At 39.1% G+C, this 13,028-nt stretch overlaps 1 protein-coding gene across 1 annotated transcript in view; it reads right to left on the bottom strand.

Annotated features, from left to right (window-relative positions):
- The window catches only part of LOC137297012 (general transcription factor 3C polypeptide 1-like), a 272,609-nt gene that overhangs the window by 241,860 nt on the left and 17,721 nt on the right, over positions 1-13,028 (bottom strand). The window contains exons 18-27 of the mRNA XM_067828957.1: positions 12,683-12,800; positions 11,717-11,805; positions 10,239-10,430; positions 8,933-9,128; positions 8,133-8,274; positions 6,601-6,707; positions 5,683-5,799; positions 1,782-1,874; positions 812-910; positions 214-302 (exon numbers count right to left, since the gene is read on the bottom strand). Coding sequence (XP_067685058.1) covers positions 214-302; positions 812-910; positions 1,782-1,874; positions 5,683-5,799; positions 6,601-6,707; positions 8,133-8,274; positions 8,933-9,128; positions 10,239-10,430; positions 11,717-11,805; positions 12,683-12,800 — 1,242 coding nt within the window. The remainder of the gene's footprint in view (positions 1-213; positions 303-811; positions 911-1,781; positions 1,875-5,682; positions 5,800-6,600; positions 6,708-8,132; positions 8,275-8,932; positions 9,129-10,238; positions 10,431-11,716; positions 11,806-12,682; positions 12,801-13,028) is intronic.

Here is a 13,028-nt window from a genome sequence, read left to right on the forward strand (position 1 = left end):
ACACACACACAGAGAGACACACAGACACAGACACACACAGACAGACACACACAGACAGACAGACACACACAGACAGACAGACAGACAGACACACACACACACACACACACACACACACACACACACACACACACACACACACACACACACACACACACACACACACACATTGTTCCATACTGTGACAACCTGTGACATCCTGACTGTACTCACAATGGTGTCTTCCCGTGCTGTCCAGGTCACACGCTCCTGAATCATCATGCCCAGAGCCGAACGGTCGATGTCGTCATAGGTACGCTTACCTGTTATATACAACATGAGTGAATAAGTGAGTGACTGTCATGCCCAGAGCTGACAGGTAGGTCAGTGTTGTCATAGATACACTTACCTGGTATATACAACATGGGTGAGTGAGTTAATATCACTTATTTGTTAGATGCTACAGAATTTTCTTTTGTTCATCTTTCAAAATTTGAATATCTTTTATTGGAAGTCTGAAATAAAGGTTGCTAATTTGAAAACTTGAGCCAGCTGCTTTTTGGCTGGTTAGTCATTTCATTGGTCAGTCAATAAAGAATAAAGAATTTCCACATCATTCAAATTGTCAGGCAGTTTAAGACCTGTAAGTTAGTGAATGCATGAGTTGCGTTTAACACTGCAATGAGCATTATTTCACCAGTATTATGAAGGGGACACCAGGAATGTGCTACACACATTGTATGTGTGGAATCAATCCTGTGTCTTGAGCAGACATTTTAACCACTGTGCTTCCCTGTGACTCTCCAAGGCTGTGCCACCCCCATGTACTTACGCATCTTGTCTTCAGGCTGCTTCTTTGTCCTGAGCTTCCTGTTTTTGTTAGAGATCCTGAAAGCAGTCCTCAGCTTGGGGATCTTCATCTTCTTCACATCTATGTCCATACAAACAACAAAATGGGGCTAGACTATGTCGAGATACAGTTCTGAAGAGGCTCACAATTATTTCAAGCAAAAGTTTCCATATCCTACTCATACTACAAACAAAGGCAGTGATTTTAATGAACCAAGACATTTCAACACACAGCAGCAAGAGCCATCAAAATAACAAGAAAGTTTGAACACATAACACCTGTGCTCAACAAACTGCACAGGCTTCCAGTAAGGTATTAGGTACAGTTAAAGATTGTTGTCCTTGTATTCATGAAAAAGTACCTACTTGTTTCTCTATGTCTGAGAAACCAGTACCAGTCATCAAAGTCAGCAAGATCAGGTGATCAGCTGCTCTCTTTGCTGCCCTGGTGCCAGTTATACACACAAAAACATTTGGGGACACATCACTGGAAAAGGCTCTACAAACTTGTGGAACAGCCTACCATCTGTCATTCGATCACAGACCCAATTGTGTACCTTTAAGTCAGTACTAAAGATGCACTACTACAACTTGGTGGTAGTGGTGTGTGTGTGCATGCCTGTGTAGTGCGTGAAGTGGTCTTCAACCCATGTTAAAGAATGGTATTTAACATCACCTTAGCGCTAAGATTGCCTTGGAATGTACACAACTATGTTGCTACAGGATCTTCCAATGTGACCATTTCTTAAACCAATATTAATCTGCAATAATTACTTCTGACTGAATCACTGCACTGCACAAGAAATCTGACAGTGTAAAAGTGTTTGAAAAACTTGTATTAGCCACAATAAAATGGAGAGAGCAAGTTCAGTTTTACATTTCAATCATGTCTTGAAACAATTATGAATTTCAAAGTCAGAACATTTGTGGGAAGATGAGCAGAAAATGCTTACTGTCAGCAGGTTTCTCGAGGGCTTTCCTCTTGATCCCCTTCCCACCCCGGTTCCCCCGGACCTTCTTGGTCGTGGTTGGTTTAGCATCTTCAGCTGGGGACAGACAAAGTACAGTAAATACATAAAATATGATATATATACTACCATCTAATTATCAATGTCCCATTGTTCAAAACAACCTTAGCTAAGATCAACCTTAAGTACTTAGTGCTTAAGGTTAGAGGTACGATAATCTTAAGAAAAAGATAAGCCCGTTGCACAAAACAACCTTAGGGCAGCCTCAACTCAGACTCCAAACTTAATTGTAACCTTGACCCTGTGGATGCCAAGTCTTTATTCAGGAGCACATTTTCGTAAGGTTTGAAATAGTGCACGTTGTGTCAGAATTGCGCTAGCATGGTCCTTGATCTGCATACGGCTAGACAATTACACAGAAATGTAGAATATTTAATTGCCTATCCGTTTGTATAAACATAACTGCGACAACCTCAGGAGTTTGAGACATAGATACTGCTAAATGTTGTCCAAAACTTGTGTGTGCGTTGAAAATCAGTAAATTTCTCCGTTTTTCATCGTGCACCCAATAAAGGCACTCTGCTACGATTTGTTTAATTTATCATCTTTACGAAAAGTGTTAGCAAAGAAAATACAGCCTGATGTCAAAATGACATAAGCATATATGAAATGGATTTATGTGCTGATGCACAACGTTAAAACATTAAAAATGGCCCGCAAGAATTGTCAAAAACGGATTCTCTTCTATGACGTCAAATGTCGACAGGGAGTTGATGCACGTTTAAAGATAAGGGGGCATTGTCAGAATTCAACACACCTTAGACAAAACGAAAAACGAATGGTTTTACCATTGAAATAGTGTCCTGAATATATCAACAATTAGACACTTTTACTACGTATCTCACTGTGAGCAACATGCACACCTGCCTGACATCAATTTAGGGTAAATGAAAATTTCACAACACCTGAATATCTATTGAATATTCATTTAGGATATGAACATTTCTTATGATTATGTTATTTCTCTTCATACGTATGCAAAGGTACAAAGAGATCATTATTTTAGTGTGGAACTATTAGAATATGGACGTAAGGTTTGTCCAAATTTAAGACATGACCTGGTTTATATATTTTGGAGCAGTTTTCGTATAAATATTGTTTGAGTTTGATCCTGCCAACAAAATATGTTTCTAAACGTTTTTGACAAACTCACACCTGGTCAATCAATTTTCATAATTGTTTTGTCTATAAAACGACACAAACAAATGCAATGAACTAGACAATTCCTTTACACATGCGTGCCTATACATATCATAAGATTTACAAATCATTTTCATTAATATTATCAGTTTTACTTATAAAGTTGAATAAATTCGCTGTTTACTAACCTGTTCGTATGAAACTGCACTAATTGTCCCAACATACTGAATATTGTGCATGACAGGAACTAAAGCAAATGCAGTAATGGCTCCGTGTTATCTCCGAACACTTGTGTAGACACTTAAAATGTGGTATAGTAACCTTACGGAGTCAATTTCCCATGTAAATATTATTGAAACAATCAAAAGCTTTCAAGGAATAAAACCGCATACCCTATGTCCACATATGACATGATGTTGAACAAGGATGTATGTAGATACTGAAATTAGTTTCATGAACAAATATCTGAACGATATGCAACATATACATCACAATACTGAAAGTGCAATTGGAATGATATGGCCATTGTGTTTACCCTTGTTCAACTGACTTTCACCTCAAAGAAATTGCCTCATATGTGCAACAATGTTGACGTGTGACATCACTACCGATGACAGATTTCTTTCAAAATGGCGGCTTTGCTGACAAAGGTACATAGGATTTTGCGAGGTCTCTTTCCTTGATTTTGGGATCTTTTGTACATAAATATGAGATGTAAGTAATCAGAATTATTCTGACTATCTGTATTCTTATATGTTTTTATCGTCTACATTGTAAATGACGGAAGAACCCAGAAATATCCATAAGTACTGTTGTCGTTCAGCATAATTTTGCATCAGTCACGGAGTCACGCTGCACAGAAACTTTGACAGTTTCTAATGAATTATATAATGATTGCATTGTATCTATTTTTAATTTTACTCTTCCCCTGAATATTCTAAATGTATTGAGCCATTGTAAGCAATGACTAGACGGCTGGATGTCGAAAAATTTCCAGAAATGTTACGCAGCGTAAAATCCGATTTTTTCTTTGTTTACATTTGAAACATGCAGTCTTTCGAGCACAGTGTTTGTTCTCATGCACAATTTCGTTTGTTTCGTTTTGTCTAGACAGTCAATATTGGTGACAAAGACCATTTGTAATTTGATTCCATCATGTGTGGGGAATTCAATTATGCATTTGTTGCAGCAGACTATGAAGAATACATGATGTAATAGGTGTCTCAATATGGGCCTTCTCGAAACGTTATTTTGTAAACACTATCCAATATAGCGGAAAGCATTCATGTAAGTGTACATCCCAACCAACTCTGGGTTCATCGGCGACGTTTCAGAATTATCATTATTGGTTACATGAAAACTTGATATCAGTGATCATTAATATGCTATTTTTGAAATTCTGATTTCTGTACACTCTCTGCTTCCTCAAACATCTCTCAGTCTCGTTGTAGAAAATAAAAGAAGACGTCATATTCCCTTCCCAACCTTAGAGATGCTAAGGTTGGGTCAAATCTACCTTAGTTATCAACCTTAACTTAAGGTTAACCTTAGTTAAGGTTGTTTCGTGCAATGGGAGGCTAACCTTAGTAAAGGTCTAAGGTTGAAATCTTAGGGATAAGGTTGACCTTAAGAGATAAGGTTGTTTTGAACAACGGAGCACAGGTCAGTAAAGCCACAAATAGGATTCTGTAGGTAGACAATATCTGGAGAACAGGGTCCAAATATTGTGAACAAGTATCAGTTAATAAGAATAGCTTCCAAATATAGAGAGCAGTTTCCAAATTTGGAGAACAAAGTCCAGGTGAGCTATTCTCGAAACTGTTGTAGCCCTACAAAGTTCTTAAGCCCATTCTTAACACACTGGCTATGATCAAAGTTAAGAATTCTTTGGGCTACGAATGTTTCAAGAATAAGGGCCCAGATATGGAGAACAGGGTCAAGATATTGTGACCATGGTCCATGGTCCTGATATAAGGAACATGGTCCAGATGTGAACAAGGTACAGATATGGAGAACAGGGTCTAAATATGGAGAACAGACTCCAAATCTGAAGAACAGAGTCCAAATATGGAGAACAGGGTCCAGACATTGTGAACATGGTCCATGGTCTTGATGTGGAGAACATGGTTTATGGCCCAGATATGGAGAACATGGTCCAGATATGGAGAACAAGTTCCAGATATGGAGAAGTATGAGTATTGCAGAGAACTTTCATATTGTGATATATTGCGATGCGAGAACGTATATTTCGATATGTATTGCAATATATTGCAAGAATTTTTTTTAACAGTGGTACAAGTTTGAACTAGTTTCTCCAAAATAGAAAGCTTTGAGATTTTCAACAGCAGCTTGACCTGGCCAGGACATATCAGAGATCAGTGGTCATTAATGAATAATATCTAAAACATTCAGGTCCAAAACATTGCAAAATACTTCAAACACAACTTCAAACTGAAAATAACTTCACTTTCACCTTAAAATACAGAAATCTCCCAATGTATGCAAGTGTTTTATAAATGCATGACAAATTACTGTTTTAAGATCAGTGTATAACAATACATATGGTTTCATGTCTGAACCGGTAAATCACGTTACGCAGCCTTACTACTTACTGAAAGGTCCCATCACAATACATATGGTTTCATGTCTGAACCGGTAAATCGCGTTACGCAGCCTTACTACTTACTGAAAGGTCCCATCATGCCCAGCTGTTGTTGTGGGATCAATCGTGGTAGTCGCTGGCTGAGAGACGTGGACAGGAACTTCAACCTCCCACCTTCATTCCTCTCTTTTACACCTATTTCTGGACACAATTAAGAATAAGTGACACAAAACTTCATTATATGCAAGAGATATGCTACTGTAATGGTTTCCGAGTGAGTGAGTGAGTGAGTGAGTGGGTGGGTGAGTGAATGAGTGAGTGAGTGAGTGAGTGCAGGTCTTTGAGCAAATGCTTAAATCACTTGACTATCCCACCACAAAAACGGCCTTAGTTAGGACTGGAACAAGTATCTAGACACATCTAGACATATGCAGATCACTATAATAAGTGTAATTATCTTGAACTCCACACTACAACTCATTTTCGCCTAATCTCATAGATGTCAAATGGTGAAATCACAAAGTGGTCAACACCTACATGTAACGTGAGACACACCACTCATAGCACTGGTGCTTGTGAGTGAGTCAGTTTAGTTTTGCGTCAGCAATATTCCTGTTATATTCTGGCAGTATGTAAATAATCAAGTCTGGACCTGACAATCCAGTGAATAACAGCATCAATCTACGCAATTGGATATAATGTCATGTGAACAAAGTCAGTTAGCTTGACCACCCGATCCTTTTAGTCGCCTCTCACAACAAGTATGGATTAATGACAAACAATTCTAACCTGGATGTTTGTGTGTTGATGGAAAGTGGTTCACATAATCTCGTACTCTAGACAAACGATGACAGACCATAACAACCTATACACACTGATATAAGAAGAAACATCCTTGCAATCTAAGCCTGACCACTGATATCCACTTTCTTGTACATGGGGACATATTCTAACCCAGAGTGCCACAGGACACGAGAGTCCTGTTTGGGATATATTGCTTACTCTTTTTTTGAGTCCGCTGTGCCGCTCTCCGCTTGACCAGTTCATTGTGAGTGTCTGGCTTCTTTCGTCTTGCATCCCCTGGACGTGACCAGTTCCGGATTAGGTGTCTGGACAACAACAACCATGTTTATGGCCATGTACAATTTATGTACAATACAAATACAATTCACGTACAACATGAAACATTTTTATACAAATGAGGCCCAAACAAATTTACAAATTCAACTCAGTATATTTGATTACACTTTCAACCCAGTAAGTCTAGCAAGCTGACATCCTGCTCCACCATCTACTGTCCTAACGTTCCTACAGATCAACGAAATACAGATGACTTTGCTGTCTTTATTTAGTGAGTGAGTGAGTGAGTGAGTGAGTGAGTAGTTTTACGCCGCACTCAGCAATATTCCAGTTATATGGCGTGGTCTGTAAATAATCGTGTCTGGACTAGACAATCCAGTGATCAACAACAAGAGCATCAATCTGCGCAATTGGGAACCGATGACGTGTCAATCAAGTCAACGAGCCTGACCACCTGATCCCATTAGTCGCCTCTTACGACAAACATTGTCGCTTTTTATGGCAGGCATGGGTTGCTGAAGGCCTATTCTACCCTGGGACCTTCACGGGTCTGTCTTTATTTACTTTTGTTAAACAGACAAAAGTGAGGGAATGAGGTGGGAGTAACTCTGTCCACAGAGTTTTTCAGCTACTGATCCTTAACCTAAATTTGATGATCACTTTGATTCATGGATCACGGTATTTATCATGCAATCTCATAAATTACATACAATGGTACACCTCGCTGACAAAAATATTCCAAATCGTGACTTTACATGTATATACACTAAATATATTTGTCCTGTGCTGTGATAAAAAGCCCAAAATCACTAATGCCACCAATACCAAATTTCATTTTTACAAGATGTAAAGTAAAAAAGAAACTGCTAGCATCAACATTCTTAAATCTTATCATCTGCTTTCCTAAGTGGCAATGCTTACTACAATGTGATGTCGTATATAGTGATATGAAGTAACAAAGAATGCATTCCTCGAAACAAGGTCATGTCAAATTTTGTGTTTGCAGGAAAAGGAGGAACATCACAGCTTGTTCATCTGGACCTGATTACCTGAATACTAATGCATTGCATGACCGTATGACCGCATGACAATCACAGACTTCTGGCATGACCGTATCACAACAGGCTGGGTCTACTTTTCACTTTTCTCAGCTGATTTTCAACATGTCCGGACAGCCGAGACAAGGATGTCATTTGACATCTCGGTGTCATAAGTATGGTTCCAAAAAACCCAGAAACACAACTGCACCAAACTAGGATTCAAACCAACAATCACAGACTTCTGGCATGGTCAAAACAGCAATCTTTCTACTGTGACTTTAGCCAATTCAGTCAATCATGCAAGGTTGAAACTGTGGAAATTCAGCAGTGATCATTCAACCCTTATGCGTAGTAGTACAAACTACCTGCCCACCTGGCTGAGTGGCACCTCTTGAGTATGTATCAAGAACTTACAGAAACAAACTGGAGTCAAATCCTGCTGCGCCACGCCTGTCCCCTGGGAGAAAAGGGGTTGGAGGGTCCTCCTGGAACTTGATGTTAGTCAGGGCATCCACCAGGGAAAAACTGGGCTCTGTGTCATCCTCAATGTCCAGCACTGAAGTAATGGGAGCATGAGATTTTACACTAAGAAATGTCATACTGCAGAGCAGTGACCAACAGCATCAGCATCAGTCTATTCAATTGGTATACGATGACGCGTGTCAACCAAGTCACTGGGTTTGATGACACAATCCCATGTCGCCTCTTACAACAAGAATGGGATGCTGAAGGCCAATTCTAACCCTGGCTGCCATTGCTAATTTGCCAAGAACATGTCACAAATTTTCACTCATTTGTTCTGAAATAGAGCATCCTTGCTCAGTGGAAGCCTTTTAAGCGAGATTTATATAAATATTGTTTTGAATAATTATATAAATAAATTGCTACTACAGTGAAAGTGAAGAGTGTGACAAGGTTTTAAATCAAAGTGACCCAACTGAGGCTATTCATAAGGCTGTCTTCACATGGGTATAGAATCAACTATTGTAAACAAAGATAAACACACATATATAAACAGTTAACCATTAACTATTTCATTAGGTACGTGTGCAGACTTATTATTAAAGATACATCTGCTATACCATATCTTGAATGTAAGCTGGAACATGTCAGATGCAGCAAACAATATAAACAACATCCACAACACCAACACCAACATCCACAACACCAACACCAACATCCACAATGCCAACACCAACATCAACAATACTTACCTCCCTTATAGCCAAGGTTGGAGTTGAGGGCTGTGACCTCCATGTCACACCAGTAGCTCTGTACATCCTCTTCTGAGTCAAGAGTGTAGTACTGTTCCTTAAAGGCTATATCAAACTCAGGGGTGGTCTTGCAGTAGGCAATGATGGACGTTCTGGTATCCAAGAGGAGAGCCTTCTTGTGAAGGAATGCAAAACACTGTGGGGAACCAATTGTATATCTGTGAGCACTGATGCAAGCAAACACTGTCATGTTTCTGAACCTGTCAGACTGTGAGAAACGGTTGTTCCCAATCTGACTGTTGGTTGACAAGTCAAATTCAAGTGACTCGCTGCTCTCTGATTGTAACTATTCCTTAAGGTTGTCATTATTTAGTGTCATGAGGCAGCGTCAAGCCTTGTGCAACAGCATTTCTACTGTTATCCATTCTACAAGCAGCTATACGGTGGGTGGGTGAATTTAGTTTTACGTCGCTTTCAGCCTTTCAGCAATGTTTCACCAACATCACGGCAGGGCACACCAGAAATAGGTCAGCTCAATAAAAGCCAACAGCATGTGTTCTAAACCACAGAATATCATAGGATGATCTGCCTTAGCATTTTCTAACATCTTACACTTGTGTGTATAAGGTGAGCTGGCTGTTGCCCTTCTCTCACAATGCATCTCAAGTTACCACAACACCAGCACTCTGTGTAGAGAGGTTCACTGTTAACGGACTTGTTACCCATCTTTCAGGATGTGCCTGTCTCTCATTACCAGTGTGGGATTTGTCATGAATTTTTAACTTAAAAGGGACACAATCTCAATACATACATAACCTTTTCCTTAATCATGCATTGCAAACATAAAATCTTTGATAGGCAATCTTTGATATACGTTCATCAATATGTTACAATATTCCTTTTTGTTCATAGACCACTGACTCACCAAGAGTGAGTGAGTGAGCGAGTGAGTGTTATATCTTATTTAGGCAATATAGCAGCATCATAGCAGTAGAAATGAGAAATGTAATTCAAACATTGCACCCATGTGAGGTGATCCATGCGGAAACGCTTAACAACTAAGCAACTCAATCGCTTTGTAGAGTCTCAAATGGTAGAAGGACAGAAAATAAATGAGGGATTCAGTGAGTGTGGCTTCATGCTGCTTTTAGCCATATTCCGACAATATTGCGACGGGAGACACCCGAAACCAGCATCAGTCAATGTACCTAAGTGGTGGAAACAAACATGAATGTTTTACCACTTGGCTACCCCACTAGCTAAACCTACATTCAACACCTTCAATTGACAGGAACATATAAACCACCTTGTCCTTGTCTTTGAAGACCGGCGGCCCGAACGACAGCAGTCCCATCAGACAGAGTTGGTAGCAACTATCATGGAAGGACTGTGTGTAGCGACGTGCAAACAGCACCTGTTGTCTGATGGCTGGCGGGAGGCACACAACTGGATAGAACCGCTTCTTGGGATGGTCCAGCAGCTCTAGCAGACCATCAATCTGGAAACACATTAACAGTGAGCTGGATGGGAGTGAGTTTGTGATGGCTGGAGATGATCATCAACTCACTCTGAAGTTAATTCATTCATATCATGGCATGTCATATGGGATGGTGTGTGATGTAAGTCCTTGTGTGTTTGTTGTTTAAAACTCCATTCAGCAATATTCCAGATATATGACAGGTGTCTGTAAATAATCAAGTCTGGACATAAAAGCATGAGCATGAGCTTTTATGCAAATGAGATAAAATTACCTGTCTACTAAGTAAATGAACCTGGCGATGCATTTTCTTGTTTTTTACCACGTGCAAAAACTATCGGTAAAGGCATGGTGCTGATAAACCATAAACATGAGAATGAGAGTGAATCTGGAATATGAACCAAGAATGTTTCAGTAACTATTGTTATGATCTTGCAAGGCATGTCATCATCAACCTTTCCTTCTTCGAGAGGAAGCTCATGACCCTATGCCAACATAGGGGTCAGGTAGATTTAGTGCAACAGTGCATAATGACAAAAACCATTAGGATGTCAAATCATAGGTAACACTGAAGGCACTAAATACTGGAACAACAAAGGGACACAACTCTGCACAGCCCTTCAAGTATGACAACACACTGTATGAAAGGGAGTTAGCCAACATTTGCCATAAAGAGGTCTGCAAGCTTAACAGCTTTCATCTTGTGCTGAATGACGAACAGTGTTTTACATTTGACAGAAATGACAGCAGCATGACTGACTAGTGCTGTAGCGATGCATCAAACTATCAACGGATTACAATTGTTATGTCTCCGATAGCAATTAATGATGGTAGAAACAGTAAAATATGGACCCATTGATAGTATGTGTGACTATCGATAGTTCTGCAACTGACTTTCGTTGATAAATGCATTAGTAAAAGTTAGTAAAAGGTTTGCTAACTTGATTTAGAGTTTTCTGCCCCAGTTATCTCTTAAAAGACATAGTAACAAACATGACATGTATTTTGAGTTTGAAATTATTCATAACAATAAGTTTAAATTTTAACTGTTTACTTTAACTGGATTTCAAGTTTCTTGGCAGTTGTTAAAAGTGAGTGAAACTACTTCAAGTTGTTTTTATTTCATATAAACTATACGTTCATTTGGAGAATGACTTAAATTGAGACAATTCAAAGAGAGCAAAAAACGATTGCAATCTTATTGCATTAGTGGGTGGCAAATGACTCGTTATTGCAATATCATGTTGCAATAGACTGTCCCTATCACAATAGTTGTTTCGCCCTCACTAGTTACCCCCATGTCTGACCTTGTATGGCAGACTAACAACTTGACAGAAGACAACCAGTGGCATCAACACAAGCACATCACTCATCAGAAACCAGCCCTGGCCATGTCCTGCAAACAAGAAATAACTTGCATACTTGTTGCAATGAGCACAAACTCATTTATTGCTAATAATTTCTCTATAGAATTGATGGCATGACAGAATGAGCTCACGCCTACAGGAAAAGACAGGACAGGGCAGAAGGCATAGCACGGCAAGGCACGGCAAGATGGGGTAGGGTAGGGCAGGGTAGGGCAGGGTAGGGTAGGGTAGGGTAGGGTAGGGTAGGGTTGTGTGGAAATTGGCAATATTCTGTCAACTACAAATATAAAGGTATAGCAGTAGGTACAAAGATAAAGAAATACAGAACCATTTCACATATAAATGATGTACAACATAAAAATGCCACAAATTATAAGAAGCATAATGACATAGAAACAATATGAGGTACTACGGTAATATACAGAATGGTAATATTATGGTGATTACACAGAGTATTGACTCTTTCACCAGCACATGCAAATATACATTGAAACATCTTATTGTAATCTAAATTACCATATTACATTGTACCACAACACTTTTCATAACAGACAACCAGGGATTTAAAGAATGCAAATTCCTGCATCCTCAAAGGCATAAAAATTGACTGTGGCTGCAGTGAAATTTATCAGTGCATCCACAGGAATGCAGAAAATCTTCAAATACTTTTGTCAAAATTCCAATCAAGTAACAGTAAGTTATCACTGAGTTTGCTACTAGGTGGGTTATGGTGTTACTGTAACAATGAATGTGTTGATCATGATACACAATACAAAAACAGTATCAATAATAATATTTAACTGTCTGGGACCCCCATTTTATTGTACAGGACCCCTGAAACTTACAAGCATGCATCCATGGGACCCTCAAATACAGGACTCAAGGTAAATCCCTGAAACTACTTACCATGATTTGACCTGAGTGGTGCCAAATATCGTTTCCATGATAACTCATCCAGAAACAATGGTGGTTCCTTCATGGTTTCAATCTGTTCATAGACAGACTGGAAATTCTGTTCGTCTGACTGAAGAGTGAAATCAAGGATGGCAAGATTGGAAATATAATTTCACATTTCAGGATACCTTATTAAATAAGAATTAACTTTTGCACATAATGAAATGTGTTTTATTAAATGTAGACTGCAGACATTAAAAAGACTGAAACAGATGAAAATCAAATGCATTTTGTTGAATGGACCACGTAAGAATTGTCACATCTTGCTTAGTGTGGCAATAAGTTGACCACATGGAAG

The sequence above is a fragment of the Haliotis asinina genome, chromosome 9, assembly GCF_037392515.1.
Source record: "Haliotis asinina isolate JCU_RB_2024 chromosome 9, JCU_Hal_asi_v2, whole genome shotgun sequence".
Lineage (NCBI taxonomy): Eukaryota > Metazoa > Mollusca > Gastropoda > Lepetellida > Haliotidae > Haliotis > Haliotis asinina.